Raw genomic sequence first — 27,916 nt, 5'->3', positions numbered from 1 at the left:
ATCATAGTCGTTTGCTCTCTTATTAGCCATTCTTTTTTTTTTTCCCCGAACAAATCACCACCATAATAATCATCCGATTTTTCTTCTGTTTTCCACTGTTGTTCATTCATCCATCAAGATTTGCTGCCTTTCTGTTTTTAGAGCATCACACGTACTTGTCTACGATTTTTTAGGATACGAAAAGGGATGGGGAGAAAGAGCAAGAGGATTGGCAGGGGGAGGGTATCAAGAATTGGGAGCTACGCAATAGCTTCATCGATTACGGACCCCACCTGTGTTTCTTGCACAACTTTTAATATTCTTGCCCCGATTTACAAAAGACTCGATCAAGATGTAAGGATTTTAAATCTTCGTTTATCATGGATATGCTTTGTGATGGTTGTGCGTGTGATGTCTTGTTTGTGTATTTGTGGGTTCGCTATTTGAAAATTGTTGGTTTTTTTTATGGTACTTTTTGTAATGTGCATTGTGGGGGTGAGAGCAGGATCCAAGCTACAGGGAAAGCGATGTTAAAGATTATTGGCTGAACAGAAACCAAAAGATTTTGGATTGGTTGTTGTATGAAAGATCTTCCATCATTTGTCTCCAGGTTTTTATTTCTTTCCTTTGACGTTATGAAATAATATTCATGTACAAGTATGACTTTTTTTTATGGTATTTTAACCTTTTTATCCGGGAACTGCTGCAGGAATTCTGGACTGGGAATGAAGAACTCGTCAGTGTTTATGATAAGAGGCTCGGGGATGCTGGTTACATCAATTTCAAGCTTGCACGAACAAATAATCGTGGAGATGGTGTGTATTTGAGCTCTTTCTGTTTCTGATGTTCGGATGAGAAACTATTGATTGCCATTACTTCAAATTTGGCACTGTATTATGATTTATGTGATGAAATTATTCATGCTATAGAAAGTTGATTTCTTGTTTTCACTAGAAAACACTTTTACCTTTGTACAAATTCCATATATCACAGATGTGTGGTGAAGTTTGGGTAGGGGAACATGTACTAAACAAGGGGTTATGAGTAGTTATTGTTAAAGAAGTGAGTTGATTTGGTCCTAACCAAAAGTGTGGTAAAGTCTCCATTATGGGGGAAAAAAATAGTGCATCCATTCTTCAAATTGTTTGTATTGCTTCATTATACATGTTAAGGTATCAGGATTCAGGACTTTGTTTTCGTTTCAAAATCAAAGTTGTTTCTTGAAATTGTTCAGGTCTTTTAACCGCTGTGCACAAGGATTACTTCAGGGTCATCAACCACCGGGAGTTACTTTTCAATGATTTCGGTGATCGTGTAGCTCAGCTACTGCATGTCGAGTTGATTGCCCCTATTTATCCATGTCGAAACAATAATGTCCGTCAAGAAATTCTGATTGTGAATACCCATTTATTATTTCCACACGATTCAAGTTTATGCTTAGAGAGATTGCGTCAGGTATGTAAAAATGCTATTTTTCGAGTCTTGCCCTGATATTATTTGGTCGGCAACTTACTGTGACTTATTTTCATTAACAGGTCTATAAGATATTGCAATATGTGGAATCGTATCAAAAGGAAAACAAACTCAATCCCTTGCCTATTCTACTATGTGGGTAAGTTCAAGATTCTTGTTGTTAAGTATTAAGTTTCAGATGATTGAAGGCCAATCTATAAGATGTATCTTACATATTTTGCCGGGTTTTTCTTACAACGCAGCGACTGGAATGGAAGCAAGAGAGGCCACGTTTACAGGTTTCTTCGATCTCAGGGATTTGTTTCGTCATATGATGCTGCTCACCAGTATACGGATGCAGATGCGCATAAGGTTGTTTACCTCAATATCTCGACTTCTCTTCTTCTTTGTTTCTTTATAGAAGTCATTTCTATAGTGTGACATACATACCTTGCATGCAGTGGGTGAGCCACCTTAATCATCGTGGGAACATCTGCGGTGTAGATTTCATATGGCTTCTTAATCCTAATGGATATCGGATATTACTCAAAACAAGTTGGAGTGAAGCGTTGTTTGGAATGTTCAAGGTGAGATGTTATGTCGACTTCAAACGTTTTTATATACAACTGTTGGAGAGCAATATTTGCGCCATGCTATCTTGTGTGACTGGCTATATGCTACAAGGATTGAAATGTGGTGCTCAAGTTGCTCCACTGTCGAGGCGTTCAAATCTAGAATAACTACTCAATTTTCATTTTGCTTAATTCTCAACCTTGGTGTATTCGTCTTTACAGTATCAACTTAGACGAGCTTCACTGACAGAGGATGATGCATTTGCGTTTCTAAAAGCCGATAGCCATGGTGATTACATTACCTACTCGGGCTTCTGTGAAGCATTACGGCAGGTATTTAACATTTCGGTTGTGAGAAATTTCTTCATATTTATAGCTTTTTTAACACTATTATTTCAGAAAACCGGTTAGACTGTTTCGTTCTTTGGCTCTCCCGCAGCTTAATTTGATTGGACATTGTAATGGATTGAGTGCTGAAGAGTTAAAAGAATTGTGGATTCGGGCAGATATCGATGGAAATGGCGTTCTCGACTATAATGAATTTAAGGTAATATATACGACTTTGGCTATAATTATGCATTTTCACTTGTCTTTTCTCTTTCATCCTGCTTAATATGGAATTATTTTTCAGCGCCGAATTTGGAACTCTTCGTATTCGACGCAAAGAGATGATGAGTTCTGGGATGATGTTGTCAATGGCACTGAGCAGACTACCGGCTTAAGTATCAAGAATGCAGTTCTCTTCCCCACTGAAGTAGAGAAAGGCACGTGGCCTGAAGATTACTCTCTTTCGGATCATGCTAGACTCACTGTTGTATTCTCACCGATGAGAATGCCATGCTCTCGACTGACATCATGACACTAGTTGGCACGAGCTGAACATAATATTGTTCCAAAAAAACAAGAAGGGCTGAGGATGTCGAGTTATACGTACTCAAGCCGCCAAATCTTGGATCACTAGAGGTATTCGTGCCGAAGAAGTTCCCGGGAGATGGAATTTCTATGGTAGTACCCTCTTACTATCACGCGAAAGCCATCGATGAAAGGGGGATTTATACATCAATGGCGCATGCTACATGGCATATTTTGTATATGAAAACGAGGATGAGAATCTCATCAATAGAAGTTACGTTAGGATGTGTGAATGGGGCAACAAGTGACTCCGAGTGCTGTATTTTATTGCAGCTCAAAGCTTCTTTTTCGCGCTTGTAGAAAAATAGAATTAGGATTTAGCATTTTGTAAGCGCCGATGAATCCCGGAGGCCCTTACCGGCTGGTTCGTCCCTGCAGAAAATTTAGAATTGAATTTGTTTTAAAACTATGGCGTCAACTAAGATTGAGTTTGTAAATTTCAGATTCTTGATTGATTTTGATGGAAAGGATGGAAGAGCTTTATTGTACATTATTCAGTCAGTGGCGTCAACTAGACTTATTTGAAATTTCATGCGTATTGAGAAAATTATTGAAAATATTGTTTTAATGTTTAATATGATATAAAATAATAATGAAATTAATTATAATAATTATTGAATAGAGATAAATTGGTAAATAATAAATAAAATAATATTAAATATAGATATTAGAATATATATTTGAGATAAATGAAAAAAATTATAATATTTATATTTAAAACAAAATACATAATTTTTTTGGTAAAGCGACCATATAAACAATTGCAAATATTAAAATGAGTTGTTGCAATTACTAAAGTTCGTACACTCTCGTTGGTCCCATACTCGATGGAACGAAGATGTTGAGAGGTTATCCGGCGTAAGTACCAGGAAAACCAAAATTATAAATTTTGCAATTATATGACAATTTCTTTTCCACAAAACAAAAACTTAACTACAAAAATAATGTAGATAAATAAAATTACCCAGAAATATATTTATTTATTTTTCTTTATAATTATCACAAAAATTCTTATGAGATTGTCGATTTTTTGAGTGTGTCGGACCCAAAATTATATTTATGTTTTTCTTTATAATTATCACAAAAAATTTTGTGATACCATCTCACATATCAATTTTGTGAGACAGATCTTCTACTCAATAAAAATCAATAAAATATATTACTTTTATGTTAAAAATATTATTTTTCATTAAAATTATAGATCGGATCGGATTGAGTCGTCTCAAATATATAGACTCGCGAAACCCTCTCATAACATATCTATTCATTATATATTGTTTTAACGTTAAATTACTCAAAAATCCGTAAAAGTAAACAAAAATTTGCTTCACGTAACATTGTTGGAAAAAATATATTTGAACTTCTTGAACTCACATGTCTTTTCATGAATGAATATCAGTACGTAATATTAAAAATATGTGCTAATATATGCTGTTTGAGTACCAATTATTTCAGATATGTGATTAATATATGTTTCAGATATGAAATAATTAGTAACCAAATATCATATATTAATATTATATTTTTAATATTTTGTATCGATTTTTATCCGAAAAAGTTATATAAGATTAGGAAATGCAAAATATATTTTCTTGTGGATGTACAAATAATATGAATTTAAGTTTTTTCGTGAAATTTAAAATAAATTTAGGAGAAGTTGATGAAAAATCCTCAATCAAAACATTTCTTTGGGTTCACTCCCTACCCACAAAATTGTGGTACTATGTCATACAAATTGTGGTACACTTCATGTGGAAATGTGATAAACTTCATGTGAAAATGTGGTACTAAAAAATATCCAGAGACTGAACAAAAAAAAACGACGATTGAGGATTGAAGGCCAATTTCTCGATAAATTTACCCATAGTTAAATGAATTATACCACCACCGCCATCCGTGGTTTCCCGGCAAGTGGCAAAGAGAGAAATTCCAAGAAGTTTCCACCATAACTCGAGCCCACCTGAATTTCCATGAATCTTCACTCTAGGTTTTATACAGCACTTTAGCACCCACCCCCTTTTGCATTATACGTTGCTCTCTGTTATATTCATAATTTTCTTCCCACCTTTCTGTTTTCATTTATCGAAGGAAACTGTTTGCCTTTTTTTCATCTTCCCATGGCTGTGATCCCCGTGAACGCGTTACCGGTGGGTTATAGATTTCGCCCCACCGATGAGGAGCTGATCGATCACTATTTGAGGCATAAGATCAACAGACAAGATAAAGAAGTCAGTGTCATACGTGAAATCGATGTTTGTAAATGGGAGCCGTGGGATTTACCTGGTAATTGATTGTGTTAAGTTGATTTATTGTCGATGACCTGAAATCGAGTTTTCCTTTGATATTTCCCACCAAAAAGAGTCGATTTTTAGGGAAATATATATTGATTTTGAAGTGAAGGGTGTTGAATGTTGTATTTTTTTGCCCTTTTTCGCAGATTTGTCAGCGGTAGAATCGACTGACAACGAATGGTTCTTCTTCTGCCCCAAGGATCGGAAGTATCAAAATGGACAGAGATTGAACCGTGCAACACAGAGAGGTTACTGGAAAGCTACTGGTAAAGATCGAAATATTACTTCGAGGAAGGGTGTGAAAATTGGGATGAAAAAAACCCTAGTTTTTTACAAGGGCCGTGCGCCGGATGGCAAGAGAACTAACTGGGTCATCCATGAGTATCGTGCAACTGATAAATCGCTGGATGGCACCCATCCCGGTCAGGTTGGGATCTCTGTAACTAATATTTTCGCAATCTTTATGTAATTTTGTTTTGTTTGTTGGTTGGTTGGATTGTTTGATTTCTTGTTTTTTGTGGAAACCCTGAGACTTGAATTGAATGGGCAAAAGTTACCTTATTTATATATTTATGTGAATGCTTGTTCTTATTGATGACGAGTTAATTTTAATATAGTGGCTTTAATTTACATGATCTAGAAATAGTATAGAAGCAGCAAATTGGTTATTTAGTGAATTAATTTCATCTGCAGGGAGTTGGACAAATTTTGGAAGTTCATTTTGTTAATAATCTTTTTGGCAATGTTGTGATGGTTTTTTTTTTTTTACCAGAGTGCTTTTGTTCTCTCCCGTCTATTCAAGAAGACTGATTTGAAACAAGATGAGATCACCGAGAGTTCAAATTCTGACGAAGTTGAAGGGATTGTATCATCTCCCACCGTGGTTAACCCCACTTCTGTTGAAGATGACTTATCAGAAACGCTTACTCCATTGCACAATGGAACTTCAAAAATACAACAGTCAAGTGTTGAAAGCTTTCCGACTTTGAATTCCTCCAAAGATATGGTGGAAAATCCTGTGCCTAATTATCAGCAGGAATGTGGTCTCATTGCTGACAAATTGGAACATGATATTTCAGGAACAGTATCTCCTCCAGTGAGATGAAAGAATTGAACTCATTGTGCCATTTTTCGAAATTTTAATTTCTTTCTCTATGTTTATATTTATTTGTCAGCATTTTGTTTTTGTTTTCCTTTAATTGCAGCATGACCCAGAACTGGAAAAGTTGATGGAAAATTTATATTCCTACCCACTGCAAGGGGCGATTTTCTCTCCATTACATTCACAGGTGCAAGCAGAGCTTGGGACTCCATACTTTTATAGTGGTTATAATAACGACATCAACGTCCAAAATAATACCCCTTTTCAATATGGGACAACTTCTAATGAAATGATGGAGGATTTCTTGAATTCGATATCTGGTGGTCTGTATGAAGTATCATCTCTTGAAAGTCCTGAGTACGTAAACATGCTGAAATCAGATAAAGATTGCATCTCAAGTAGCGAATCGGAGGCTGAGATGTTCCTTTGCCAGGTACATGGAGTTTACATCACTTTCAGAGATCTATTAATGAACTTGGTCTAGGATCGAGTCTCCCCGCTGAAACGATAGCTCTATTTAGTAGTAACAAGACACCTGAAAACCCTTTAAGCTGTACAATAGTTCAAATACCATTTTTTTTCCGTGTCACTTGGATAGCCAAACAATACAATATTCTCGCTGCCCAATTCTCTGCTCGAGCGGCATATATTTACTTGTTTATTTACAATTGAACTGACCCTATCTAATGCATCTGTGTCTCCCCTCCCCGTTGAACCAATAGTTCTATTTAGTAGCATCAAGACACCTGAAAATCTTTTAACATGTACAATAGTCCAAATACCAATTTTTTATCCATGTCACTTGGGTAGCCAAACAATACGATATTGTTGCTGCCCAACTCTCTGCTCGAGCAGCATATTTTTGTACGGCATATATTTACTTGTTTATTTACAATTGAACTGACCCTATATTATTCATCTTAATCTAGAAATATCCAAGTGTTCCAGAAGGTGAATTATTTGAGGATGATAACAAACAAGAATTTCCTTTCCAGAGTGAAGTTACTTCTGAAGTTGCAGCTGTTGATGTGTCCCATTCGTATGTTAGCCCTGCAGTGGGCAATGAAACCACCCTTGGAACAGGAATCAAGATGAGGACTCGCCAACCATTACATCAACTTAGTACCCAGCACTATGAAGCACATGGAACCGCTCCTAAGAGAATTCGTTTGCAGATGAAATGTGGAGTTGGATCAGTTCAGTATAATCTTCCCAAGATTTTAAATGAGGATGACATTCATGAAGGGAGTCCACAATTGCCCAAGGTAAGCTATTTTTGCCTGAAAAGCTTTTTGCATAATATAAGATAGGAGCCTCTCAAAGATTCTAAATTTCCGAGGTTTGAACTTCCAGGGTGACACAGCTACGAATGTGCAAACACTAACACTAGTTGAGGGGGAGTCAACATGCGACGAGTCAAATAACAGCTCGCTATCCCATCATACGAGTGCCATCAATTTACCTAAAAACATCTTTGTTGACACTGCATCTTCCACTTCTAAATACACGACCACACCTTCAGTCATATCTTCTCTTAACATTCACAAGGCGCTTGTGGCCTTCAGTCTTATCGCGCTACTGCTTGGAATATTCGGATATTTCCAATTTCGGATGGAAACTTACTAGAGATCTTGAGCTACTTTTCACGTAGAGAATATCGAGCGTTGACATCATGATAGCTTTCTGCACGACATCATGATAGCTTTCTGCACAACATTATTCATATTTTTTAAAGATAATATCTTTGTGTATTATATTAGAATATATTGGCATATACACCAGTTCAAAAAAAAATAAAATAATAGCATATCGGTGTATATTGCATATCAGGATCTTTTTCTTTGTGATTACTGTAACATAGTATGTGATATTTGCATGCTTACAGAGGCTTCTGAGGCAGTTGGTTTGTATATATTTTTCTTGGATGGTTATTATTTAGACTGACGTTATGGTTTTCTCTTTTGCTTTACGGTCATTAAAAATTATTAAATTTCGTTATTATCATTGTATTTTGAACTTCCATTCATAAACTTGTAATCAAGTTGGGATTAGTCATTGTATTACCTTCTCATTCTCTATGAAACCAACAATAAAAATGATATACTTAATACTTCTTTCAAATTGAATTTCATTAAAGCATCGTGTATACACGAAAGACTAGCTAAGCGCGTGCTTTGGAGAACAATGCAGTAATTAATTATTGTGATGTTATATTCTTTGTATATTAAAAATAGCTGGATTAATTAAAGTATATGAATATCCTGAATGAATTTGCCTGTGATTCATACCTGGATCTACGCTCACAAGCATTCCGGTCATGACCACGCATTCATAGGTATAAAATCAAGAGAGCGAGTTTTGAAACAACTCTAATGATCATCAGGCATTGGAGCTAGAAATTTAGGCCATGACTTGGAAAAAATTAAAGTCACCTGCACTATTCTTTATTGTAATTTAACGAACTTTCTTTTCAGTTAGGATTTCTTTGAAAAATATGACCATAGTATCATTAAAATATTTCATCTCTTAGATTCCTGCTAGAATGTTCTGCAAGTTTTTCTGCAGGTCTTGAGGAGAAATCGGTTTCCTCAGTACTGCAACTTGTGCTAGGCCATAACATTTAACCACATAAATAGACAGTTTCAAGCTTCATCGAGATTATGTTTTTCTTATAAATACATGCTTGAGATTTTTTGGGAGAAAACCAGAAAAGGAATGTTACCAAAAGTTTTGATCTTGGTATTGTTATATCTTGCGTGGCCTCAAGTTGAAGCTCAGCTTCGAGTGGATTTCTATAACAATACGTGTCCAAATGCAGAATCAATCATATGGGAGGAAGTTGAATGGGCATTGTTCAGAGATAAAGGGATTGCTCCTGGTCTAGTTAGAACTTAGAATGCAGTTTCATGACTGCTTTGTTTTGGTAAAAACGACATCGGGGAAAAAAGGCAGAGGAGGTTGGCCCTCCAAATGGGGGTACCCTTTGAGGTTTTGAGGCGATTGACAGTGCCAAAGCCAGATTAGAACAAGAATGTAGAGGGGTGGTTTCATGGGCTGATATTTTGGATATGCAGCAAGGGACTCTGTTGTAATTGTTAGTACCTTTAACCTCTAAAACCCGACAAAAAAAAATAACCACACTTCTCGTGTTCTGTCCATAGAAACTCAACTATTTGCCAGAAGTAAATATAGGTATTAGCTAGGTTCAATTCCTATTGAATGACATGACTTAATATTTATATCCGGTGGCATCAACTTATTTTACTGCAGACAGAAGGGCTTGGTTGGGACGTCCCAGCTGGGAGACGAGACGGGCGTATTTCAAGAGCTGAAGAGACTCTCGATATACCCGCTCTCCATCCTTTAACCTTGACCAGCTCACTCGGGCTTTTGGCAAGAAAAACTTGTCACAGGATGATATGATAGAACTCTCAGGTTGGTAAATAATGCCATTAAGCCTAAGATAGAAAATTTTATATGAGCTTAAACTAGGCTAGAAAATCATTAGAAGATAAGCTGAATCTCGGTTTGGTGGCCTCGATCACCTTTCCCTTTCAAGGGCACCGATTTTGATTTGCCCCAGGTTGAAGATGCTCCATCTAATCCAGGTTCCTCCTTTTACTCTTTAACTAAATGCACGTATGCTGACTGTGAGGGTTCATCCGAATGAAAATTTTGAACTCTTTTTCTGAAAATATATAATCTCTCTCCAAAACATACATTAAGTCGGCTCTGACTCACTAATTAAAGTTCTGGATCTCTTCCTATTGATGCTCACTCAATGGAGATCTTGTTCGAACGTTATGTTCTTTTACACAAGTTGAGTTCAAACATGTTTTAGCCAGGCCATTTGATTGTCGAGATCGAATTGCATTGTGACTATATTACATGACATTAAGGCTGAGAAAATTTGCAGGTGTAGAGCATGTTGGTGAGGATATGCTTGTGAGTGTGCCAAAAGGAGATACATATTCATGCTTTCAACCCTTCCTCCTCGAATATAAAAATCACAAAACCTTGCATACATGCACCTATGCATCTTGCAGTGGATTTGTCACGATTGGAGCGACGAAGACTGCCACAATATCTTGAAGAAATGCCAAGAAGCGCTTCCAGCACACGGGAAAGTGGTATTAGTTGAATGAGTTCTGCCTGACTATCCGGATTGCCCACCAAGAACACGGTCCATGTTGATGTGATTATGTTGACCCATAACCCTGGTGGGAATTTGAGGCACTCGCACCAGGGGATGGATTTAAAGGATTTCAGAAAGTTTCCTGTGCTTATAATTCTTTGATTGTGGAACTTCGTAAATGACTGTTAGAGCGCGTTTCGCGTCGATTATGCCTTCCTTCTCGCACAAGTGTTTTTATGATTGAATTTGTGTATGTGCATGTATACATTCCGCTTAATAAAGTTGTTTGAATGGAGTTTTTGTTAAACAAATGAGTTTAGTACTTATTTAGAATTGATAAAATAATTGGAATTCTATACGTAACAATCGAAATTATTTCTCTTTAACCAATCGGGTGAATGAGACATTAATTGAGTTTGATTCAAGGTTTTTCATTTTCTATAAATACAACTTCATTCATTTACATTTGACATACAATTTTCACTTTTTTTTCTTTCTCTCTAAGTTAAGTTCTATAATTATATTTTAATCATCATCTAAATATAAATCAAATGAATTATAATACAAACATGCAGTACTAGTTAATAAAAGATTGACCGGGGTTTATCCGATTAAAGTTCAAGTTAATCAAACTCGTTTCATATTCGGTCTTAAGTCGAATTTAATTGAATAAAAAAATAATTAGTGGCAATTCTTGTTTGACTCCAATCAATTCGCATGGTGTGCATGCAAGAAATTCGCCTGGCCAAATTCTTGAAGTGTGAAACGCGGCATTGAATAATTTCGATGAGTGTGAAATCCACTGCAGAGCATGGTGTGATGAAGACTTGAAATTACATGGGAAGAATAATCTTCGTGAAATAGTTATAATTAATAGATTCTTCGTCCCCAGCGATCCCATCATTAATTTCCTCATTTTTTGTAGCCATTCCGATGGGTAGTTCCACCCAAGAATCCCACCTCAGATCCGAAACCTGCGTCACGTATGACTCACCCTTTCCCATCTACGCCATGGCGTTTTCCGCCGCCGACCGCCGCAATATCGCCGTCGGGAGTTTCGTAGAAGAATTCAACAACCGTGTCGACATTCTCTGCTTCGACGATGAATGCTATTCCATCAAACCTATACCTGCACTATCGGTCCCTCACCCCTACCCCGCAACTAAACTCATGTTTCACCCCTCACCAACTACTGGCAACCTCCTTGCTTCCTCCGGCGACTACCTACGTCTCTGGGAAATCCGGGATGCTTCAATCGAACCCATGTCTACACTCGACAACAGCAAAACTAGCGACTACTGTGCCCCTTTAACTTCATTCGATTGGAATGAGGTGGAGCCCCATCGAATCGGAACATCAAGCATGGACACTACCTGCACCATATGGGATGTGGAAAAGGGCGTTGTGGAAACCCAACTGATTTCCCACGATAAAGAAGTGTACGATATTGCCTGGCGCGAGGCAGGAGTTTTTGGATCAGTTTCAGGAGACGGATCGGTCAGACTTTTCGATCTAAGGCATAAGGAGCGCTCCACAATTCTTTACGAAAGCCCGAAGCCGGAAACGCCGCTATCGAGGTTGGCTTGGAATAAACAAGATTTGAGGTACATGGCGACGTTCTTGATGAATAGCAATAAGATTGTGATACTGGATACCAGGTATCCTACAGTGGCTGCCGCTGAATTGGAAAGGCACCAGGGTTGTGTAAATGCAATTGCTTGGGCCCCGCTGAGTGGCAGGCACATATGTTCTGGTGGGGACGATGGGCAGGCTTTTCTTTGGGAGTTGCCGATTCTTTCTGGGACGAACGGGATTGATCCCATGTATATGTACTCGGCAGGCTCGGAGATCAATCAGCTTCACTGGTCGGCGGCGCAGCCTGACTGGATTGCTATTGCCCTGGAAAATAAGATGCAGATGCTCAAGGTTTGAGGTGTGGATTATGTCAAAAAAACACATATTAATAAGTTTAAAATTTGTTTAGTAATCTCTGCCGAAATCCTGGTATGCCCTCACCTGTTTTGGTTATCTAGTCATGATCTAATGAGAAATTCAGTCTTAGATGAAATTTCCAACACCGACGCCGTTCCAGCCAGATATATATCGAAGAGTTAGTACTGTCGCCGACAGAAAATCAAAGTTTATCATTAATAACAACGATACCGTTTAAACATACATTGCTTCCTATACATGTACACCTATGTTAATTCGAAATTTCTGAATATAATACGTTTAGACAGGAATTTTCGGAGGTAACGCGGATTATTGTAAATTTGTAGAGAAGTATTGGTAATAATTTTATTGAGAAACGGGCCAGTAACATTATTGTAAATTATTTAGTCACCACATATTTTAATTTATATGATATGGAAATACTCAAAAATCATTTTTAGAATGACCAAAGTTATTCTTCAAATATCATTTTCTTCAATTTGTCTTATCACTTAATATTCCAACTCGAAATATGCTTTAAAATTACTTAGTCGTCTCGAAATATCCAAGACCTCCCATATCTGATCAGAAACAAACCTCCAATCCTCACCTCTTATTATTCCACAAACAAAAATTGGTGACATCCATTCAACATGCGACTCCCTGCGACCTTCGTCACCCGTAATTGAGGATGCTCCCTCCGCCGCCTCCGCCGCCTCATGAACCAATTTATCCGGCGCATCACCACCTGAAGAATCATTCGTCACTGCCTGACGTCATATTCGCTGCCTTCTCTCTCTTTATCCTTTTCTCCACTTCCCCCAAACCAACCTCGATTTTTTTCGTCCCTAATAACAAGCTCGCTTTCCCAGTTAACCCCCGCAAGTATCTGAAATTACACAACATGTCCCTCCCTTTGCGTAACCCTCCCAACCCTAGTCGCCACCCCACGCCGCCGTTCGCCACGCCGCAGTCTCTATCCGAGTGGCTCAGGCCGCGGCTACCCTCCGATTCATTCGCTTCCTGGGGTGTCAAGCCGGGGACTAAGAATGTTCATAACCTCTGGCTCGAAATTGCTGAAGGGGAGACTTCTTTAGCTGATTCCACCCCGCCGGTTCGGACGGTTGAGGTTGTGATTGTCCGCATCATCCGAAGTGACAATAAAATGCTCGTCGAATCTCATCAAGAGCTTTCGAACGGCGCCGTCAGGTACCGATCCCGCCCTTTATCTGAGAAAATGAAGCCTGGAGAATCTGTTGAGGCCGCTGTTTTTCGTGCAGTGAAAGAGGAGCTGGGCTCCATCATAAAGTCCACGGCATCTGTAAATTCTAATTTGGGTAATCTTGATGATGATCAAGATTCTAACAATTTTAGTGGTATTATAAAAATTTTGCCTGGATCATACGTGAAGAAGGTGGAGGAGAGAGTTTCGGCCTCGTATCCTGGGCTTCCAGCTTGTTACCTATTGCATACAGTAGATGCCGAGGTAGCTGGCTTGCCAGAAGGCGAGTTTTCTACCGAGGAAGTGAACGAGTATGGAGATTCTAATGGGACAAGTAGTGATGCTGTTTCTTGTAAAAAACACTACTGGAAGTGGGTTGATTTTGATTCGCTCTGAGCTTTTGGCCTGGCTGGGTTTTCAAAATCTCGTTTGCAGATTTGAGTTTTGATACGCATAGTATTGTAATTGTTATTCTGCGTTAATGGAACAGTTGCTTTTTATTAGAGTTACTCTCTTGAGTTTTGTGAATATACATCTGTGTATGTTGAAAACCATAAACAATCACTTCATGTTTTATAGTCACGTGGAATAAGAGAAAGGTTCGACTCAAGTTTCAATTTTTGTGATCTCTGTTTCACAAGGATGAATCATGTGTGGTGGATGGGATTCAAATTACATCGCTAACGAATTTTCTGATTAGTTTGTTTGGAGAAGCCATGCGAGACGAAGCATACCTTGTGTAAGTTTGATTATTGGATTACCCACAAAATACATGAGCTTCATGTAATATGCACATGGATATTTTGTGTCTTGAACTATACAACGACTGGAAGTATATAGGGTCTTTCATCTACGAAGTTGCAAAGCTTTCTCCTCATTTCACACTTCATTCCTTTCTTTAAGCTGGAAGTGGCGGTACTCTTTATTTCTTACATGCTATTTATGAGAATCCATCGATTATTCCCAGATTTTCTGTGCAAGTTTAGAGAATGGTTTTGATTTATGTTAACTTGTTTGAACTTTCTTTTGGTCATTGTTTGATTACTTTGATGAGGGAATACGAATATAGCTGCACACTTGTTTGAAATTCTGTGATTCTCTTGAAAGTTACGTGATGAACTTGATTATTTATATTTGAAATGGTTCTTGCCTCCCCAACTTTAATTCTTGGCAGTCAGATACATTTATGCGCCTGATCATAGATTTTTCATTTAGAAAACGTAGTGAAAGATATGTATATTTAACATGGTAACACCCAATTTCTGTGTGTATCATTTGAAAACCAACCATTTTAGTTTTATACTTTAGCTCTATAAACCGCAGGCGACTATACTTCCCTAAGACTTCCGCTTTCCATCTGAGTTTTCTTGTTATCTTGAAACTTAAGGCCAGATTCTGTAGCTTGATACCATTTTGCTTTTCCTGGGAAGCTGTTTGCTATTTCAGAATATACGATCCTTCATGAAATGGAGAAATTGAAGTATCAAGAGTAATTTTCTAGCTCTCATAGGATGTATATGTTTGGAATTCATTAGAGTAAATTCCAGGTTTGTTTTTGGGTAACCGAATGGATGAGTTGAGATGGATGATAGATTCTAAGTATTGATATGTTATGAGACGGGCTTGTAGCCCATTTGGTCTAACCCCTGCCCAGATTAGCTGGCACCCTTCGAGTCCCCTTCCCTTCGTGTGTAATCAAAAAAAGAAAGTATTGATATGTTATGTATAATATGTTAATGTTTTTAGTGATATGGTGTTCCTTGGTGCTTGTGGAGTAATTATGTCAAAAAACATTATAAATATAATTGTCGGACGAATATAATGGATCTAACTTGTTAGAATTCGAGTACGATCCAATCGAACTCGAGCTTAAATTTTGGTTGGGTAGTATATAAACTTCAAAATATGAACAAGATACAGTAAAAGTCCAATGATATTTTGGACTGGGTCGATTAGTTTCTATAACAAAGCCCAACCCAAATTTCACCTAATCCGAAACCACTTATTTTTTAAGATTATATCTATACATACACAGTACCATAAGAGGATAACAAACGTTTTTTTTTCCCACAGTAGAACAACAGAAAAGGAGTGAGTAAAAATGAACAGGTCTCTTGTAAGACGGGTCAATCCTACCGATATTCACAATAAAAAGTAATACTCTTAGCATAAAAAGTAGTAATTTTTCATGGATGATCCAAATAAAATATCAGTTTCACAAAATACGATCCGTGAGACCGTCTCACATAAGTTTTTGTCAGTAAAAATTACCTTTGTACATGTTACAATATAACAGAATGTCCGATTGGAGACTTGTACGACAAATTTAAGATTGCCTCAAAGATATTAAACGCACTTGGACCAAAAGATATGAATTGTTGTAATAAGACTGATAGATATCGATAATCTATTTTTTGTCACTAATTATATTTTTATGTGGTGAATAGATTGAGTGTGAGTTGAACAATCAATCGTCGTCCTATCGACGACACCAAAGTACTGATGAAACCCGCCCTTGTGTCATGTTCGAATTTTCTAAATGATACGTTTGTTGGACCACATTAAAGCAGAGTGTAAACCCACAAGTATTAGTATGGGGTGGTCCAAATTAGCCCATGTTACTCTAATCATATCCCTACCTGAAATTCTCTCTCTCTCTCTCTCTCTCTCTCTCTCTCACTCTCTTTTTAAGCCCAATCATCACCCCTCAACAACTTGTTCTTTTATTCCAAATCATTTTTCCATACAATTTTGATATAGTGTGCACCGAGTGTATCTAATTTTGTATCGATCGTTGATGTGACACTCACATAATAGATGTAACATTTTGCTCGCGATATGATCATTTTTATATAATTTTAATTACAAAAATGTCAATAAAATTTTTTTATGAAATATAAAATCTATGTAAGCTTTCAATGAGAATACAAAGTTCATTTCGACACGATGTATAAAATCACAAAATTATTTGTTGCAATTGGTACAAATATGACAATTTTGATAACCCTACCTGAAAGTTGTTTTACGCATACACACGCTTTATTAGGGCAATCATCGATCATGAAGTTTTAATCTGAATCATTTATTTCATTCAAATATACCTTTCTAGTCAATACATACAAGTTTGATTTTGGTATAATTATAGAGTAGGTATCTTGTGAGACGGTCTCACGAATCTTTATCTGTGAGACGGGTCAACCCTACCGATATTCACAATAAAAAGCAATTCTCTTGGCATAAAAAGTAATATTTTTTCATAGATGATCCAAATAAGATATCTGTCTCACAAAATACGACTCGTGAGACCGTCGCACACGAGTTTTTGCCATAATTATATATGAAATTATGATATATCCATTTTCAAATTCCATTCTTAATATCGTGCAAGATATATCTATACTAATTTGAATTTTTTTTTTAAAGAGAACAATATTTTTTTAAAAAAATATTTTGTAAACTTTTCAAGTGAATAATTTCAAATTTTAACTTAATAAGATATTATTTTCGATTTTTTTAAAAAAATTTGGCTGTGAATTGAGAAGAGTCCAATTTTTTTTTAATTTCTTAAACTATGGGTGGAGAAGACTCAAACTTGAGCCACTTACAGAAAAAAAAAGTAGATGAGACCACTTAGGCCAAAGCCCGGTAGAAGAGTCCACTTTTACATGTAAGAAAGTTAGATTTTGATCCCAACTCGAATCCCAATGAACTGGTCCCTGTATTTTTGGGCCTCACTTTTATTGCCATCGAATGACCAAAATTTACTACAACTGTTTGCTCATTTTCTTTTACTTTGTTATGGTTTATTATTGTTACAAAATAATACGTTCATTGTTTTTCATGGAAAAATGTGGGTTGGATTCAATTTAAGCTAAGTAGAAGCTAGGTAAAATTTAGGGAAAATTACAATTTCCATGATATATATGTTTCTTTATTTGTAATTTTAGTTTTTCGTATTGTCAAAATTAATGTCACGTCTTGTATTTTAGTTTTTTTTGACACAATTTTTGTCCTTCATCAGGCGCTGATGTGGAGGAACTGTACATATGAATGTCACATCAACGTCCGGTCCATGTTACGTCGAAAAATGAACCAAAATTGAGAGGGGAAAAGAAAAATATAAGATTGGAATTCGATAATATATATTTCACTGTTTAATTAAGTAGGTATGCTTGAGGAATGGGAACAACGTGATTGTTACATTTGTGCTTACTACGATAATGTAAAGAAATAGTACCTTTACTTGAAGAAAGATGTGAATCGCCAAAACTTTGTGCATGAGGTTGGATAAATTGAAGTATAATTACCCGACACTAGCTTTTTCATTGAAAATGTGATAGAAGATTAGGTAAATGTGCACCATCGGACCAAACCAGAACTCAAAAAGATGTTCCATCAATGAGACATAAATTAAAAACCTAAATTTCGAGTAATCAGGGCAAAGATTTTTAAAAAAATGAAATGATAGTAACAAATATATATATATATATATATATATTATACATACAAAAAGTTAGTTGTCCTTGAAGCATTGAATAGCAATATACGTACAAAAAGAAAAGCAAAATGAGCCAGCCCATACGAAGTGGTTAGTGGGTACCAATCGTTATTAACCCTCTTTCTACCATTGAAGGCCCACTTTCACCACCTTGGTTGGTAGCTAGTACTGGACTATTTTTTTATTATTATTAAAAATACTTTGTTTTTATTCTTTATGACAAAATAATAGTTTTTTTAATATATTTTTTTTCAGTTCCCAACAAAATAGTACATGATTTAATAATAACTAAATTATTTATCTATTTTTTGTCATAAGAAATTATTGTAATTTTTTTTAGAGATGAAAGCTTGACTTAATATAATATACTTTCAAGATTTGAGTAACTCTCTTGTGAGACGGTCTCACGAATCTTTATCTGTGAGACAGATCAACCTTACCGATATTCACAATAAAAAGTAATATTCTTAGCATAAAAAGTAATATTTTTTCATGGATGACACAAATAAAAGATTCGTCTCACAAAATACGATCCGTGAGACCGTCTCACACAAATATTTATGTCAAAGATTTTGACCAAGTTCAAGTGCTAAATCCAATATTATATAATTTTAAAAATGGTACTTGGGTTCCAACGGTTTGTGTCACTTCAAAATGTCATATATTCCTTTTTTTTTTTATTAATTACGTAAATATGCTGTATTTTTGCTATATATATTTAATGAGATTAAATCATATCAGGTGAATTTCGGAAAATTAAACTACAAAACAAATTCTTTTAGTTTTCAAATTTTGCTAAAAATCCTCCATAATTTCAAATTAAAAAGCTGAAGCCTTCATGGATTATTAGTTAATTAACAAACTAAAACTCCTAATTATTAAAATAAATATGTTATTTGCGGTAGGCATATATAAGCAACTAATCACAAAATTATATCGAAAATTTGTGATTTGGGATGTTTAATATGCTATAAAAAGTATAATGAGTACATTGTTATAAATATATTTATCAGAACGTGGTGTTTTAGCTATAAACTTAATTAAATAGGATTATTTAAAATTTCGAAATTATCTTGTTTTTCCGTAAAATCTCATACAATACGTGTCTGATATTTAGGTATGTATATCATTATTCTCAATAATCCCAAATTAAATCACTCATGTCAGTTCTTTAAGATTGTGTTTGGATTGAAAGATTTGAATTGGAGAGAATATTTGAGGGGATGATTTAAAACGACTGCTTGTTGGGATAAATTTGAAATCAAGCACAATTACTCAAAAAAATAACTATTATTATTTTAAATTCATGGTCAAGTGGATTTACCAAAACGAATTAATGAAATTGTTATTACGAATTTGAAATATTTAACATCATATTCATTCATTCAAATACAGCCTCGGAAATGAGATTTGTACCGTATTGATCTTCTAATGAACATACTATTAAAATCTTATGATAAATACCTCTTCAGAATGGGGAACCCGAGTGCCAAGCATTCCAAACCTAAAGCAATAGCCAAAGACTTTTAAGTAAAGAAATTACTTAGATGAATTTATATTAGGTGGATTTCAAATTCATCTCTTTTTTAATTTATTTAGATGCGATGATGATTATGATGGATTTGAAATACAACCAAAATGAACGTCATTTCAAATCCACAATGTCTCGTGATAACAATTGTACATTGATGCTTGTTTTCAGAAACATTTTTACTTTTTAAGTCAAAATTATTATTTATTATTGTAAATATGGGTAAAATTGACTCATCTTACAAAAGACCTATTATTTTTTAGAATGGCTAAATGGAAATATGTTGGATAAATGAAGAATTAAATGAAGAATGAAGAGTGATGAATGAAAAATGGAGTGAGAGTTGTTCCACATTGAAAAATTAGACAAGATTGGTCTCCCATATAAGATCCAAGTTGAGCTAAGGGTTTGAGCCCCAAGGGGTAATAGAAGTTTTTAGAAGGGGGAAGACGCAGATAGGTTGTGTCTCGGTGAAACACGCACGCGCGCCGTTGGCCGGCGCGGTGCGGTGCGATCTTTGAATAATATTAATTTTTTTGGATCAAATTTATTTGGAAAATAAATTTTGTTGACAGAAGCACTCGTGCTGGTACGCGCCAGAACGTGTTACAGCGCACGCAGATGTATCCGGACAGAAGCACTTGCGCTGGTGCGCGACAATATGTGCGCCCCAGCGCACATGCTGCTGTTTTGGAGCACATGACAGAACCACCCGGAATGCCGTCCCAGCGCGCCTCCTGCTAGTTTAGAGCTAATGACAGAACCAGGCGCGCTGGTATGCGCCAAGAATACCGCCCCAACGCGCCTCCCATTGTTTTAACACACGAAACAATGTGTGTCTATTTTCGAAAGTTGTGTCTACTCCAGCCTGTATCTTAAGAACTATTGCCTGCAACGTATAGCATTTCATACGGACAATTTCGTCTTGCAGAGAAAGGAACATCTTTGTCTCGACTTGCTGCTTATTTATTTGTTCAGAAACAAGAGAAAAACAACTAAAAAAAAATTCCAACATGACTTAATAGTATTGTAACTCGAGATCTACCGATATTATTTTCATTCGGCAAGTTTGTAGAAAAGTACAATAAAACTTAATTAACTGGCCAAATCCAACCAACATATATGTATCTGATAAAGTTATTTTTATCAGTTTGGTTCTTATGATAATTTTTATTTTTCTGCTTCGATTTATTTCAATTTTATATATTTGGTTTGGTAATAGATTATGGATTTCCTTCGATTCATTTATTTTCAGAATAGATTTTTGAAATTTTGGTTCAAAAGATTCGACTCAATAGGAATGCTTAGCCGATATGATATTGGTGAGTAGATCTTTGGTGGGATGATCTCACAAATCTTTTTCTGTGAGATGAGTCAACCCGATCAATACTTAAATTGAAAACTAATACTTTAAGTATACATAATAATATTTTCATAAATCAGATCTAGTTGAAGATACGTTTCACAAAATTGAATTATCTCACATAAATAACCCTCGTGAGCTTTTGTAAATATTTGTTACCTTAAGCTCAATTTTTATTTGTTTTTTATATAAAAAAATTCAAACCGTTTGATATTCATTTGTTTTTGACTTTTTGTATGTATTGTCGAAATTGTATTTTTTGTTCTAAACATGCACGGATGTCGTAGCTTTGGTCATTTATTTATTTTATATATTATTATCAAAATTGGTCCCGTATCTATCTATTCATAAGCAATTTTAATTTTGTTTTATTAATTTCAGTATCGAAACTAATCCTAAGTATTTGTACATAAATAATTTTAATCAGCAGCTGTTTAATTATCTAAATTACTCCTATAACCATTTAATTTTAAAACGAAAAATTGTAATTTTGATATGGTATATTTGGTTTTTGCGATGTGTTATGAAATTGCAATTTTAGTCGTGTACATTTCAATTTTTGACAATTTTAATTATTTTTCCATCAGAAGTGATGGTACGTGCACACATATTAACGTCGCATTTGTTTCACATCATTGTCATATCGGAAATAAGATTACAGTTGAAAAAAATTAAAACAACGAACTATTATTGAAATCAAAGTCGCAAATAATCAGATATACAAAACTAACAATAAAATTTTTCCACAACGCTGCATACCTTGTTGGATCACAAATAAATCTTGCTCATATGCTATTGTATATTTGTATTTGTGAAATCTCTCCTCTATCGTAAAACATTGCAAGTAAATACTGATACTCACTGAAAATTTAGGGTCCGATTTCAGCAAGCTAGTCCAGACACATGCTTCAAAATTGCTCCGAGCCTGAAATCACGAAGAAGACGGTTAGAAGGGGGCCGGGAGGGTGTCCCGGCGTAGCGTCCCTCCGACGCTCAAATCAGAGACTGAGGATATAAGGGAAGAGCAGCTAAGGGTGCTGCTGAAAAATAATATAGTGAAAATCCATGAGTTAGACACTCAAACCTGACATTTATAGGAGAATACATGTGCTTGTCATGGACCACCTACTTTGGATAAGAATAGGCCGGGGACCCAAAGTTCAATTTGAGCCTGGTCTTGATGTGCCTATTCATAAGATATCAAATATCTTTTTCGGGAATTTATGCCGTAACCTTAAAAAGTTAAATTATAAGTAAACTTAATTAAACAGGTCCTGAGAATTTTATGGTGATAGTTGTCGGGGTCTTTGTTTAGTTACACAAAGGCAAAAATTAATACCTTTTAGTGAATATGTTATACTCATTTTGCAATTTTATAATCGTTTATTTTTTCACACAAATTTAGAATGTTATTAAAAAAATAAATCATACAAGAAAAATGTCCTAATACACTTTATTTAATGATATTGAGAAAACAAATTGAATATAATTACACACATTAAATAGAAGTATATCAGTAAAAGTAGGTCATTAAATGTAGAAAATTGACTATATATTTGGAATTGACGAAAAAAACGTGCACTATATGATTGAGATTGAAAGTGTATATTAGCCTAATCAACAGACTTTATCGAGAAATATTACTCTTTTTAGACAAAAACGTAAATAGCGAGATCTCGAATCAACTTATAGGTCTTATCGTATATCTCAATATCGAAGATGATACTTAAGGATATGTATTTGTTTACAAACTCTCCAGGCTAATGGGTAATAGCCGGATTAGCGATTTGTGAGCAATTTGCGTCTTTTTATACAAGAAAAAAACAAAGTGGGTCTTTTTTTAAAATGTCGAGTTAATTTATATGGGACGCTAAATAATTTTGACAAAGTCGTTTAAGATTATAATAGGAATGAATAAATATATGAAAAACTTTTGATCAATTGGAACAAGTGAACGATCCTACTAATTCTAGTGAACACCCCATGTGACCGAGCAAATTTATGCAAGTAACTAACAAAATCATTGTTTTTGTACGCCACTTTCTTAAAGTACACTTTTATTCACCATCATTAATAATAATAATAATAATAATAATAATAATAATAATAATAATAATAATAATAATAATAATGTCAACAACAATAATAAAAATTATTATTATCATTATTATCATCGATGTGTTAATCCCATGGAAGATTTCAATATGGTTAAAAATTATAATGTGTTAAATTTATTACAAGTCTAGTAACTCGAACGATGTAATAAAATGTCGAAATCTTTATAAGAATGGGAAGAAAAATATCGGATTTTTATATCCACAAATGATACGTGAGACAACATCAAGCGTTTTATCCCATATAACATTGTCATAAAATGGATTGATTTGGTGATAATTACGGTGAAATGATAGGTTTCATGTTTGGAGTAAAATGACAATTTTGTGTCACCCGATTTCACTACATGTATAATGGACTCGTGACTGAAAAACAGAGCATGATATTTTCAAGAATATGGCTATATCAGTATCTGCTTTCCATTTATGACCATTTCCTTTGTGTTCCAATTTTTAAGTGTTCACTCTTCTCTTAGCTTCTTCTTTATAGAGCCCCCAAGTCAATCCCTCGATCTCTATGCTATAATGGCACAAAACTGATCACGCCCATGTGAGAAAATCTTACACTAGGAGATTTGTTTAATCCTCTTTTTATACGTACATGAAGGTGAATTTGGCTTTTTGCTTAGAATATTTCTTTTATGTCAGTTTTATTAAAATGGGATCAATTCTCGGTTTGAATTTGTTTGACTTGATGGATTTATATGGGTTTTTGTTTGGATTTTTAATCAGGAAAATGGGTTTTATTTTCAAGTCTAGGATAAATGTGTGGATATGGGTAAGAAAAAAATCTTTTTTTTTTTTATTGTGGGAAGGTAACTGGGTACTCATGTGGTAGACCAGTTCAATGGGCGAGGATTGCGATCCATTTTGGATACATTTCTTTTATCAGCAAAATTTGTTTTTTTTATATATTCATTCAGGATTGGTATTTTTATTTCCTTAAACACTGATAATGGTGCTGATATTTGATTTTTTTTCCCGAACTCAGTTGTTTTCTCGGCATTTATTTTGCTTTCTTTGCTATTCAAGGTTTTGGTCTTGGAAAGGTGGAAGCACGCTGAGTTCCTAGGCCCGAAAGCTTGATTCTTTAGTTGGATTTTAGTTGATTAATGGGTTTTGAACTGAAGGAAATATGGACTACTTGAGCCGTCATGCGGAAGAATTGCAATTTTTTGACGCCGTGGAGAACGTTTCGTTGGCATCTAGTTTTCTTGATGATTGCCATAGTTTTAAGAATTGGGAATATGATGTGTGGGTTAATAGTCCTCAGAGTGTGACGGAACGCCGTAGGAAATTCATTAGATGGATGGGATTGAGCTCAGATGGATTGGAAGGAGACGATTTCTTTAAAGAAGATGCTGGTAGAATCATGGAGAATAGTGGAGCTGTCCAGCAGACACCACCGAGCACCGAAAACCGGCTTTCTTCTTGCCATTCTTCTGCTTCAATTTGGTCTTACAATGATGTGGACTCGTCTATGAAGGTGGATTTATTTGATGCTAGAAGTGACAATGGTAGTGAGAGAGCATGTAATGTAACTGGATTAGTGGAAAATGAGAAAAACGAGTCGCAATCGTCTCTGTCCCTTCAGCAGTTGGTGGAGAAAGAACTGTTTGTTAATGGGACGGATAAGTTGAAAGATAGGTTATTGAATAGATTGCGGTCCATTTCTTGCATGAAGTGTAGTGCTGTGAACGATGATAATATGCGATCGAATGATGATAGCCGAGTCGAAGAAACTAGGATTCGGAGGGTGAAGGTTCGATATTCTCGAAGAAGGATGAAGAAACTCTCAGCTCTTTTCACAGGACAAGACATACCAGCCCATGAGGGTCCGATACTAGCTATGAAATTTAGTCACAATGGTAAGTTCCTGGCCAGTGCAGGAGAAGACAAGTTTGTGCGAGTCTGGCTAGTCGTGGAAGATGATAGATCAGATTTAATTGATATTCCAGATGCAGACCCGTCATGTGTATACTTCTTGGTTAACAATGAATCTGAATTGGGACCTTTGCAAAAATATAATATTCATGAATCCAAGTGTTTGAGGAGAACACAGGATTCAGCTTGTATCGTCTTTCCTCCTAAGGTTTTTCGAATTCTTGAGAAGCCCTTGCATTTGTTCCAAGGACACGAAGGGGAGATCTTGGATCTTTCTTGGTCAAAGAATGATGTATATATACTTAAATTGTGCAAATTTATTGTGATATATTTGATAGTAGTTTTTTTTTTTAAAAAAATTTGATATATTTGATACTAGTTGCATTCAATTAACATCTTTTTTTTGCTTGCAGTGTCTCCTCTCAGCATCAATTGACAAAACTGTTCGGTTATGGCGAGTAGGAGTCGATCATTGCCTCAAAGTCTTCTCGCATAATAATTACGGTACGTGCTGATAAATACTTCGTTTGGGGAATCACAAAAACTTGAATTTAGATTTGAACTGATATCTTTTGCAAAAAAACAAATTGAATACTATGCAGTGACTTGCATTCAGTTTAACCCTTTGAACGATGATTACTTCATTAGCGGTTCAATCGATGGAAAAGTTCGGATTTGGACAATAACTGGCTGTCAAGTTGTTGATTGGACTGAAACGAAGGAGATAATAACCGCCATTTCTTATCGCCCTGATGGACAGGTCTGTTCCTTGGTAGAATAGGGGGTTTGGATCCTCTACTGTACACAGCACCAGATCCAAACCAGCAGAATAGAGGGTGCAAATATATTTTTCTCTTTTATATAATAACGTGAAACGAAACACATGGAAAATTTTAGAAGGGAGGTAGGCAACTGACCCTGTTTGTCATTCTGCTCTTGGTATATCAGTAATACTTTTCAGTTTGTAATCGTAAAGTACATCAACTAAGCATTTCTTTGATTCTTATGCAGGGTGGTGTAATTGGCTTCGTTACAGGAACCTGTCAGTTTTTCAACATATCAGGTGCTTTAAAATGAATTCATGAAATGTTTCCCTTTTTTGCAATTCCAGTTTCAATCCTCTCTTTTCTTGTTTTTTATTTTGTATTCCCGTGGGAAGAAGGGTGATATGGTGTCACAGAATCACCATTTTTTTTGAATTTGTGTTAAATATATCAGATAATCGCTTGCAGTTTGAAACTCAGATGTGCTTGGCCAGAAAGAAAAAGTCACCCTGCAAAAGGGTAACCGGCTTCCAGGTTATTGTTGATGCATTCAGTAGAATATTTACCCATTTTTGAGAAATTTTCGAGTACATTCTTTCTAATTTTGTTGTTCTGTGGATACAGTTTTTACCACACGACCCAAGCAAAGTGTTGGTAACTTGTGCAAATTCACAGGTTAGAGTACTTGATGGTATGGATGTGATCAGGAAGTACAAAGGTGCATTTTGATTCCTCTATAGGTTCTTCTTTACTCCATGACTCAAAAATGAACTCAGTTTCTCTGTAACAAGGTATTCGAAATGGTGGGAACCAGGTTTCTGCTTCATTTACATCAGATGGGAAACACATTGTCTCGGCTTCTGAGGATTCAAATGTTTATATGTGGAACTACACTGATCCGGTTTCAAATTCTTTGTCACAACCAAAATCCATAGGATCATTTGAGTGTTTCTCCTCGGATGCCTCAGTTGTCATACCCTGGCCTGGCTTGAAAATAGGGAACTCAGAAAATGAGTTAAAATCAAGAAAATATGAGATTTTTAGAAATTCATTACCCTTTTCACTATCTGCTTATTTCTCTTCTGGAGACCAAGAATTTTTCCTAGATTCCAACCCAAAGGGATCCACGACTTGGCCCGAGGAAAAGCTACCAGTGTCTTATCCTCACGATATGATGTCTTCAATGTGTAAGTCTCAGTACAAACTTCTCAAGGCTTGTTGCCAGAGTACTTCATCCAGTTCTCACGCATGGGGTCTAGTCCTTGTTACTGCAGGTTGGGATGGAAAAATCAGATCTTTTCGTAATTACGGGTTACCAGTTCCCTGTTAAACACAAGGTCTCTTGTTGATTTAGAACTGATGGCACTAGACGAAACTAAAGCTCTCGTTGATCGAGAGAACAACATCCCTTCGCCTCACTCGTGTAGGGTGATAACTGCCTTAAGGGGAAGACTTAAACCATATCTCCACTATTAATGCATTGCATGCTTAGAGGAAGTTGGTCGTCTCATGGGGCGACAATTGGAATCTGCACAAAAATCGCCACAGATAATTTGGTATCTTGTTTCAACCGAAAGATCTTTTGGGAGAGAATGAACTGCCTTACTGGTCGACCACGATGGTTGCCACTAACTGTCACATAGAGTTAGTTTTGGCAGTATTGAAGGCATTAAGTATACCAATCATATTTATTGCCACACAGTGGGAGTGGGGTATTCAAATTCTTCTGCACACGTCAATGGAAGTTTGAAAGGGCGACGACAGGTAGGAAGAGTCAAAAATGCAAAAAGCAAATCAGAAATAGCTGAGGCGATCTTTCATTTGTTTATTGTGATATTTGCATTTGGTTCTGGCCCAGAAAGGATATGTAAATGTGTGGAAATGGTGGTGGGACCTTGGCTATTTATTCAAAATATGAGACGTGGGACTCGGCAGGGCAAAGCTGGTGGCGGGTTTGGTTTTGAACAAACGAGTGGGGAATGCAATCTTTTATGGTTTATTTGATTGGTCTGCATCATTGAGATATTTGTCCGAACCATTTTTTTTATCCTGGCCTAAGTTGCTCCCAGATGACCATTCTCCGGTCTGCGTGACTTGTTAGTGGCTGATCGTTGGCTCGGCCGCGAGTTCAGATTTGATTAGCTTAATCAGAACGTTTTTGGTCA

The 27,916-nt window shown here is 35.9% G+C and overlaps 5 protein-coding genes across 7 annotated transcripts; all 5 read left to right on the top strand.

The window, feature by feature from the left end:
* LOC140983567 (uncharacterized calcium-binding protein At1g02270-like) lies at positions 1–3,403 on the top strand. Its single transcript, XM_073450659.1, has 10 exons — positions 1–333; positions 485–589; positions 689–794; positions 1,214–1,434; positions 1,515–1,591; positions 1,695–1,803; positions 1,893–2,018; positions 2,226–2,336; positions 2,443–2,550; positions 2,635–3,403. Exons 1-10 carry the CDS (start codon positions 187–189, stop codon positions 2,860–2,862), a joined length of 1,338 nt encoding a protein of 445 aa, XP_073306760.1. The 5' UTR covers positions 1–186; the 3' UTR covers positions 2,863–3,403.
* A 1,411-nt stretch (positions 3,404–4,814) lies between these two features.
* On the top strand, positions 4,815–8,267 carry LOC140982885 (NAC domain-containing protein 62-like). Its single transcript, XM_073449660.1, has 6 exons — positions 4,815–5,198; positions 5,353–5,633; positions 5,979–6,302; positions 6,412–6,741; positions 7,238–7,573; positions 7,662–8,267. Exons 1-6 carry the CDS (start codon positions 5,033–5,035, stop codon positions 7,932–7,934), a joined length of 1,710 nt encoding a protein of 569 aa, XP_073305761.1. The 5' UTR covers positions 4,815–5,032; the 3' UTR covers positions 7,935–8,267.
* A 2,834-nt stretch (positions 8,268–11,101) lies between these two features.
* On the top strand, positions 11,102–12,761 carry LOC140983135 (protein TRANSPARENT TESTA GLABRA 1-like). Its single transcript, XM_073450051.1, has one exon. It carries the CDS (start codon positions 11,377–11,379, stop codon positions 12,373–12,375), a length of 999 nt encoding a protein of 332 aa, XP_073306152.1. The 5' UTR covers positions 11,102–11,376; the 3' UTR covers positions 12,376–12,761.
* Positions 12,762–12,934: 173 nt separating this feature from the next.
* On the top strand, positions 12,935–14,216 carry LOC140983136 (uncharacterized). Its single transcript, XM_073450052.1, has one exon. The coding sequence runs from the start codon at positions 13,067–13,069 to the stop codon at positions 13,991–13,993; it is 927 nt and encodes a 308-aa protein (XP_073306153.1). The 5' UTR covers positions 12,935–13,066; the 3' UTR covers positions 13,994–14,216.
* Positions 14,217–23,490: 9,274 nt separating this feature from the next.
* Positions 23,491–27,916, top strand: LOC140982989 (uncharacterized). 3 transcript variants are annotated; one of them, XM_073449803.1, is made up of 8 exons: positions 23,491–23,710; positions 24,136–25,279; positions 25,401–25,491; positions 25,590–25,747; positions 25,999–26,050; positions 26,206–26,285; positions 26,376–26,469; positions 26,543–27,916. In XM_073449803.1, exons 2-8 carry the CDS (start codon positions 24,239–24,241, stop codon positions 27,079–27,081), a joined length of 2,055 nt encoding a protein of 684 aa, XP_073305904.1. In that variant the 5' UTR covers positions 23,491–23,710; positions 24,136–24,238; the 3' UTR covers positions 27,082–27,916. The 3 variants fall into 3 exon arrangements, with proteins under 3 accessions (XP_073305904.1, XP_073305905.1, XP_073305903.1); XM_073449804.1 differs by lacking the exon at positions 23,491–23,710 and having other exon boundaries at positions 23,728–25,279; positions 26,543–26,938; positions 27,026–27,916; XM_073449802.1 differs by lacking the exon at positions 23,491–23,710 and having other exon boundaries at positions 23,729–25,279.

The sequence above is a fragment of the Primulina huaijiensis genome, chromosome 8 (assembly GCF_012295235.1).
Source record: "Primulina huaijiensis isolate GDHJ02 chromosome 8, ASM1229523v2, whole genome shotgun sequence".
Taxonomy (NCBI): domain Eukaryota; kingdom Viridiplantae; phylum Streptophyta; class Magnoliopsida; order Lamiales; family Gesneriaceae; genus Primulina; species Primulina huaijiensis.
The sequence above is the reverse complement of the archived record's forward strand: the minus strand, read 5'-3'. Positions and strand labels throughout refer to the sequence as shown.